This window comes from Sinocyclocheilus anshuiensis, unplaced genomic scaffold, assembly GCF_001515605.1.
Source record: "Sinocyclocheilus anshuiensis isolate Anshui unplaced genomic scaffold, SAMN03320099.WGS_v1.1 scaffold1005, whole genome shotgun sequence".
NCBI lineage: Eukaryota > Metazoa > Chordata > Actinopteri > Cypriniformes > Cyprinidae > Sinocyclocheilus > Sinocyclocheilus anshuiensis.
The window spans coordinates 232,187-240,000 of record NW_015555810.1 but is presented as its reverse complement, the minus strand read 5'-3'; the positions used below and the strand labels follow the sequence as shown (position 1 = coordinate 240,000).

At 32.3% G+C, this 7,814-nt stretch overlaps 1 protein-coding gene across 7 annotated transcripts in view; it reads right to left on the bottom strand.

Annotated features, from left to right (window-relative positions):
• The window catches only part of LOC107675131 (bromodomain adjacent to zinc finger domain protein 2B-like), a 98,628-nt gene that overhangs the window by 15,948 nt on the left and 74,866 nt on the right, over positions 1–7,814 (bottom strand). For 6 of the 7 annotated variants that reach the window (XM_016469364.1, XM_016469360.1, XM_016469365.1 and 3 more), the window contains 6 exons: positions 7,639–7,713; positions 7,043–7,274; positions 6,153–6,215; positions 4,753–4,897; positions 2,845–3,374; positions 834–1,095 (listed from right to left, as the gene is read on the bottom strand). In XM_016469364.1, coding sequence (XP_016324850.1) covers positions 834–1,095; positions 2,845–3,374; positions 4,753–4,897; positions 6,153–6,215; positions 7,043–7,274; positions 7,639–7,713 — 1,307 coding nt within the window. The remainder of the gene's footprint in view (positions 1–833; positions 1,096–2,844; positions 3,375–4,752; positions 4,898–6,152; positions 6,216–7,042; positions 7,275–7,638; positions 7,714–7,814) is intronic. The other variant, XM_016469362.1, reaches the window with a different exon arrangement.

The window sequence follows — 7,814 nt, the reverse complement described above, 5'->3', positions numbered from 1 at the left end:
ACATATATATATATATATATATATATATATATATTCTTTATTAAAGCATTATATTAATTATATATTAATTTATAATACACTACCATTCCAATTATAAATTGCTACTTTTTGTTCAAGGATGCATTAAATTGATCAGAAGTGACAGTAAAGACATTTATAATGTTACAAAATATTTCTATTTAAAACAAAAAATGCTGTTCTTTTGAACTTTTTTCATCAAATAAACCTTAAAAAAAAAAAATGGTTTACATAAAAATATTAAGTAGCAAAAACTGTTTATTATTGTTGTTGTTGTGTGTGAATAATAATAATAATAATAAGAAAAAGTTGCTTAGAATGATTTCTGAAGGATCATGTGACACTGAAGACTGGAGTAATGATGCTGAAAATTCAGTTTTGATCACAGGAATACATTTTTAAAACATTTTACAGTATATTCACATAGAAAACAGTTATTGTAAGTTGTAATATTATTTCACAATTTTTACTGTATTTACTGTATTTTTGATCAAATAAATGCAGCCTTGGTGATCAGAAGAGACTTCTTTCAAAATCATAAAGATATAATATAATCATGTTTACAATATTCACCTAAATATATTTTTAATAAAACCTTTTAATATGAAAATGCCACACTGAGTCTTTGAACATCTCATGACGATTTTTAAGTGATGACTTAAATGAATCCTTGAATCAGAACTTTGACTCGATTCAGTTGAATGGAACTTTGAACTGATTCAAAGAAATGAATCAGACGGCTGTACTAAAAAAATAACAGTAATAATAAAATAAACCTCTTAACACTCTCAAGATGTGTTATCTCCCAGCCTTACCTTCAGGAATAGGTTGAGGTGATGGGTAATCCTGGTTTTTATGCACCTCGATCACAGGTGAGGGTGTGGAGAGGGGTTTCTCCGCTGGAGACTCTGGGGAATCACTCTTGCTGTCATTCAGGTTTCCACTGCCCTCTGAGGATGGGTGAACACCACTGAGAATCTGAGCCATGGAAACCCCAGAGAACATCATGTCTGGACTCAAATTTCCACTGGACCAAACACAGAAGGGCAGATCTATCATGGGCACGCCGGACCTCATCTGCAAACACAGGGGAGCTGTTAGTCAAAGAACACAAATACAGAAAGAGCAAAATATATAAGGTCTAAGCTGGGTTTCACAAATGGGGTTCATGAGATGATGAAAAGCGAATAGTTAAACCGAATCTCATAATAAATTAATAAATGTGGCTGCACAATTAATCGAAATAAAACTGAAATCGCAATTCAGCTTAGTGAGAATATCAAATCAAAGGCTGCAATTAAATTAAGTATATGCTTTTTGGGAATGCAACGTGCACTAGATTCACTTTATTTACACGTTTGCATAATTTGCACCATTTCTGTGAATAGAAGTTTACAGAATTTCACCAATATTCCGCCAAAATAAAGGTTTTAGGATTTGAATGTTTGAAAGTGAAAAGTTTAAAATATATAATATAATATATAATGTGACCCTGGACCACAAAACCAGTCAGACCAGTTTTCGAAATTGAGATTTATACATCATCTGAAAGCTGAATAAATAATCTTTCCATTGATGTATGTTATGATAGGACCATATTTGGTCGAGATACAACTATTTGAAAATCTGGAATCTGAGGGTGCAAAAAAATCTAAATATTGAGAAAATCATCTTTAAAGTTGTCCAAATGAAGTTCTTAGCAATGCATATTACTAATCAAAAATTAAGTTTTTGATATATTTACTGTAGGAAATTTACAAAATATCTTTATGGAACATGATCTTTACTTAATGTCCTAATGATTTTTGGCATAAAAGAAAAATCAATAATTTTGACCCATACAGTGTATTGTTGGCTATTGCTACAAATATACCCCAGCGACTTAACACTGCTTTTGTGCTCCAGGGTCACATATATTAGTACTGTAACTTAAAATGTAAAATAAAAAAGTATTATATTTAATATATAAATTACATATAAAATTATATCATATAATATACAGTATATAATATTATTTAATATATAGTATATTACAAATTATTTATAAATATAATTATGAAATATTTGTTTTTTACAGGACAAGTGTAACTTACAACAGTGATATATTTATATAATGAATTATATAATATTTAGTTTATCATTAAGAGCTGAAACAACAACAAGCCCTTTATACATGCAGCCCTATATATAAATAATAAAAAAAATCAAAACAAATTGCAATTTACAAAAGTAATATATTTATTACATCTTTATTTTTATAGTGTTAACAACAACAACAACATCAACAATAATAATAATAAAGCCCTATATAGGGGTATGCCTATTTATAATTAGGGTTAAAAAGATATAATAATAAAAATAATAGTAAAAAAAAAATAAAAAATAAAAATAATAATAAGCCCTTTATATGTGCAGTCCTATATATACATAAATGTAAAATAAAAACAATAAAAACTAATTGTAATTTACAACAGTAATATATTTTATTACTGTCTTATATAGTAATATTTTTATTAATATATTTATTTGTATAATTAGAGTTAAAACAATATATTAATAATAATAATAATAATAATAAAGCCTTATATAGGAGTAGACCTATATAAATATATAATTTAAAAATTAAAACACTTGCTAAAAAATGAAATATTTAATCTGTTTACTTGCATGTCATGTGACCATTAACCAACATCAGAGAACTGTGAAAATGCAAATGTGACATTAAATTGTGGAATATAGACCTAAAACGTCAGGGGGACTTCAGGTAAATATTTTTTACTTTTAAGGGGTTTGGCAGCCAAAAAAAAAAAAAATCCCCGATCATACCTGCAGTGCTGCTAATGAAAAGTTATTGATCCCCGCAGCGCTGTAGGGGCCGGCAGAGACCGCTGTGGTTTGTGGTGAGGAAGATGAAGCTGAATGTGGACCTTCAGTCAGAGACGAGACGTCACATGGAGAGCGAGGCAGCAGACTGAACCAGTGAGTGTTTCTCTCTGTCAGAACCTTGTAAAGCTGCTCGTTACGGATCTGCTGCTGGGCGTTAGTGAGGTAGGTGGTGTTGTGGAGATCAGGTTTAACATCATGATTAGGACTTCTGGGTAACGTAGTCTGCTGTTTTGGGCTATTGTATTGGTGACAAGAGACCTCAGAAGACATCTTGGCCACTTCCAACAGCTTGCTGAGCTTGGAGAAAGAGTCCGGGCTCTGCAGGAAGAGGTTGAGAGAATCTACATCCTGCGGAGGTTTCGTCTCAGCGGTGCCGCATTTTTCATCAGGCTCTTCTGTCGGCTCCTCTTTGACCTGGACGAGGTGAGCGTTCTTCATCCTCTCACGCTCTCTCTGCAATTCCTCTGGACCTGAAGAAGCACAAAATAGCATCATCATCATCACTAGCAGCACATTTATACAATGGTTAGTTCCAATAAAACAACTGGACATGTAAAAAAAAAAAAAAAAGTAAAAAAAATCAAGTCAGTTATTTTATATATTGCTTCAATATTTCTTATAATATTGCTTATATATTATACATATGTATATATACTGTACACACTACCAATGAAAAGTTTGGAATAATTAAGATTTTTTTGAAAGAAGTCTACTTTTATTTGGTTAAAAATACAGTAAAAAACAGTAATATTATGAAATAATATTACAATTTAAAAGAAAGTTTTCTTATTTGAATATATTGTAAAATGTAATTTATTTCTGTGATCAAAGCTGCATTTTCAGCTTCATTACTCCAGTCTTCAGTGTCACATGATCTTCAGAAATCAATCACAAAATGTGTCATTTTTAATTAGAAAAGGGACGTTTGTCAAAATGTTTTTTAGTATATTTGAGATACTATTATAGTTTTTATTACTATTTTAAATTAGTTTTTATAGTGTATATTTTCAGTTTGTTAAAGCTTTAGCAACTTTGTCGTGTTTTTTTAAATTTTTCTTGTTTTTTTTAATATGTCTATATAGTTTTTATTAATTTTTATTCCAGTTTTAGTTATTTTAGTAAATCAAGTTAAACTAAACAAAAATGATCATTTTTTCTTCTTCTTCTTCTTCTTATTATTATAGGCTTTTATTATTATTATTATTATTATTATTATTATTATTATTATTATTATTACTATTTTAGTTAACTATAATAACCTGGTCAAGATTATGGAAGCCCATTTCTGCCACTGAATAAAAAATAAAACAAGGTAACTTACTTTTTATCACACAATTCAGATTTTTTTTCTCAGAATTGCGAGATGTAAACTTGCAATTCTGACATTATAACTCGCAATTGCGAATTTATATCCATCTCCCAATTCTACCTTTTTTTCTCAGAATTGCAGAATATAAACTTGCAATTCTGAGAAAAAAAAAGGAGGAACTGGGAGATGTAAACTCGCAAGTGCAAGAAAAAAAAGTCTGAATTGCGAGATAAAAAGTGGCAAGTACCTTGTTTTATTTTTTCTTCAGTGTTGGAAACGGTTGTTTTGCTTCCATACAAGACACTCTGAATGTTGGCTTGACAGTATTGTCTGAAAGCTTAAAAAGGTTTAAAAAGTCTTGTATAGATTTTATAGGCAATTCTCCAGGATTTGGAACAACATGAGAGTGAGTAAATAATCAAAGAATTACATTCTAATTCTGTAAAACAATACTTTTCTGTTTCGGTTTAAAAGATTCCACCCGGCTTCTGTTTTTTCCTGTCTTCACATCATGATCTCATTCAGTCTCACTCTCTCACCCTCTCCGCTCTCCAGTCCCTCCACAAAGATCCCGCCACACTGCGGCAGAACCCAGTAGCGTCGTTTATAACGGTCCTGACCGAACATCACGGAGCGCAGGGAATGAGAGGCCTCGAAGAGCTTCCGACGGATCTGAGTCTGCTGCTGGAAGAGAATCAATCAGACAGATATATTCTATTTCCCCTCTCTTTACTAAAAATATTTGGAAATATGCAAGCGGTCAAGTCATTTCAGCACACATTTAGTTACAGCAAGTATAGGCATGTTATCCTCCTGGGACCCAGCTATTCATTTTTGTCCTCTATAGAGGACGTTTGTTTTTAATGAATTTAATTAGATTTTGCCTGTGGTGTCTTGCCTTCATTTTCTTAATAACGGATTCCTGATATCTCATTTTTGTCCTCTATAGAGGACGTTTGTTTTTAATGAATTTAATTAGATTTTGCCTGTGGTGTCTTGCCTTCATTTTCTTAATAACGGATTCCTGATATCCTCTACGGATGACATACAATATCAAGATTTTTTGTTCGATATCTCTTATGCATTTATTGCAGGGTCTCAGGTGGTTGTGCATTTTAGGCTGGTGTAATAATATCCAATCATAAAGAAAAGGACTGACTGTCATTCAGATTTATTCACATACAGACCTGTAACCCTCTAAAGCAAATTTCTAAGGCATCATCATGATCAAAACATCATGAAAAACCTGTTTTACACAATCTACTACATGCCTTCTGTTGTCTGATTGATAGTTTAGACATTTTTAGCGAGTAAAAGGTATTTTAGTGTAATTGTACAAACGTCCACCTTCAGCTTGTGCTCCACGTGTCTTTTTACCGTGACATTTTTGCAGATTTTTATGAAGTAAATGTAGGAATAACTGTATTATCGTTAATAATATTTCACGATGAACAATTACTGGACTGAAGCAGCTTAGGTTTACTTAATTATCCATAAATCATTTTTTTTTTAGAAAATGTCTCAAATATGATCATCAGGCTTTTGAGGAATGTTTTTGTTCATCTCAGTCATCATTGTATTGCATTGCATTATATGTTTTGTTCATAAAACTAAACACTGAAATCTCATCTTACTAAAACATTATGGGGAGATATAGAGTGACGACTGATGTTTGTATCATTTAGTCTGCTAATACTGTTATAAAGATCTCATTGATTTACATTACAAGCATCAGAATTTCAGAATGTATTTTTTGGCCATATAAATATCAGCATCTCCACCAAATTGCTATTTTTGCTCAGTTTGGGCCTCTGAATAAAACTGAGGTGTTCTTCCTCCATATTCTCACTATATCATACGAGCCATAAAAGCCTGATGTAACAAATATGATACTCAACAAAAAACATATGGTGAGATTCACATCCTGATATTCATTTACCTTGCTGAGCTTCTCGATCTGCCTCTCCAGCTCTTCAGTGCTTGTGATTTGATCACCTTCGTCCTGCAAAACAAGACCAAGAACAGCTGACATGCTGCTGAAACATCACCTTTGAGAAACAACAACTTTTAGAGCTCAAAACCTCATTCTCAGTGCAAAAAAGAGATCACTACTAAAACTAAACTGCAAAAAATGACTCATTCTGAACATCTAACATCAGATAAATACATTTCGAACACATACATTTGGGTCATTACGTATCAAATCAACCAAATTTCAGAAACTTCCCCAGATACAATTTTTGATTTTGTTCATATTTTCTCTGAAGAAAGATAAATAGATAAGTATTACCAACATGCAAAGTGACCACATTTGTTTTTCGACCATTGAAAATGGGTTAAAATTCAACAATCTGCACACAAAGCCGCATCAAAATCTCCATATATCTGGGAATGAACCATGTAAGGCCATAAAATGAAAATGAAAATGTTGTCAAGAACCAAAATCTAAAAGGATATTAAGATCTCTTTAATATTTTTTGATATAAAGACATGCAAACTTTAGGAAAAAAAGTGCTTTTTCCCATTTTTGAACTGTCCCCATTGGCATTTAATGCAACAAGTATTGCTAAAGTCTACAGATTTTACTAATAGACCCACCAATCTCTGTGTAAAAATAACATAATGATGCTGCCATCTTTCTGAGGCCATTTCTCCTACCCTGTAATTTGGCTCCAAATCTCAGGTGACCATTGTAAAATACAAAATACAAAATAGTGGATTACTCCGTAAACATTCATCCATGGCATTTAATATTTTGGCTTTCTTCTTCATTTATGTATTTCTTTCACCAAAGAAAAAATGATCAAAATCAAAATGAAAACACTCTACCTCATCTTCACATGCCTCGGCTTTCTTCCCTTTCTTCCCACAAAAATCGTCTTCATCCTCATCCTCCTCTCCCTGTTCATCGCTGTCATCGTCTTCCTCATCATCTTCGTCACTCTCTCCTCCTTTGCGCTTGCGTTTACGACTGTTCACAGACGCACCGGCGAACTGAGCCTCCTCTCCTCCAACGCTGCTCTCCCGCTTTCCCGTCCTCTTAGCATAGATGCTTCTCAGCCTGAAGAACAACAACGGCCAAAAGAACATGATGCATTACAATCTAGCTGAACAGAACATCATAATCACATTATAACTAGATATAGCATTATAACAGTGCTTTTTATTCTGAGTAAATTAAATGCTGCAGCAGTAAAATGACATTGTTTTATGAATAATTTCCTAATATTCAAATGCAGGGTGAATGAAATATGATTGCAATAGTATATCTTTATATGTCATATTAAAAAATTGGGAACTGTGTATTATGGACCACAGGAAGACTAGTGACCACTATGTGAAATTTAATTTGTGTTTTACATTATTAGGGGAAGATCAGTAAGGAAATATGTATGTTTATGTGATGGCATAAACAAGTGTCTTACTTCCGCAGGTTCCCCTCAATCACCCACTTTTCTCGTCGCAGGTTAGTCATATTGTCAATGTTTTTGTCGATCTCACTGTGCAAAGACGACAAAGAAAATTTAAACACACTGATATTTATAAGCACATTTAGAGATAGGTGGTATGATGAAAATCTTAAAATATAAGTTGTAATTTT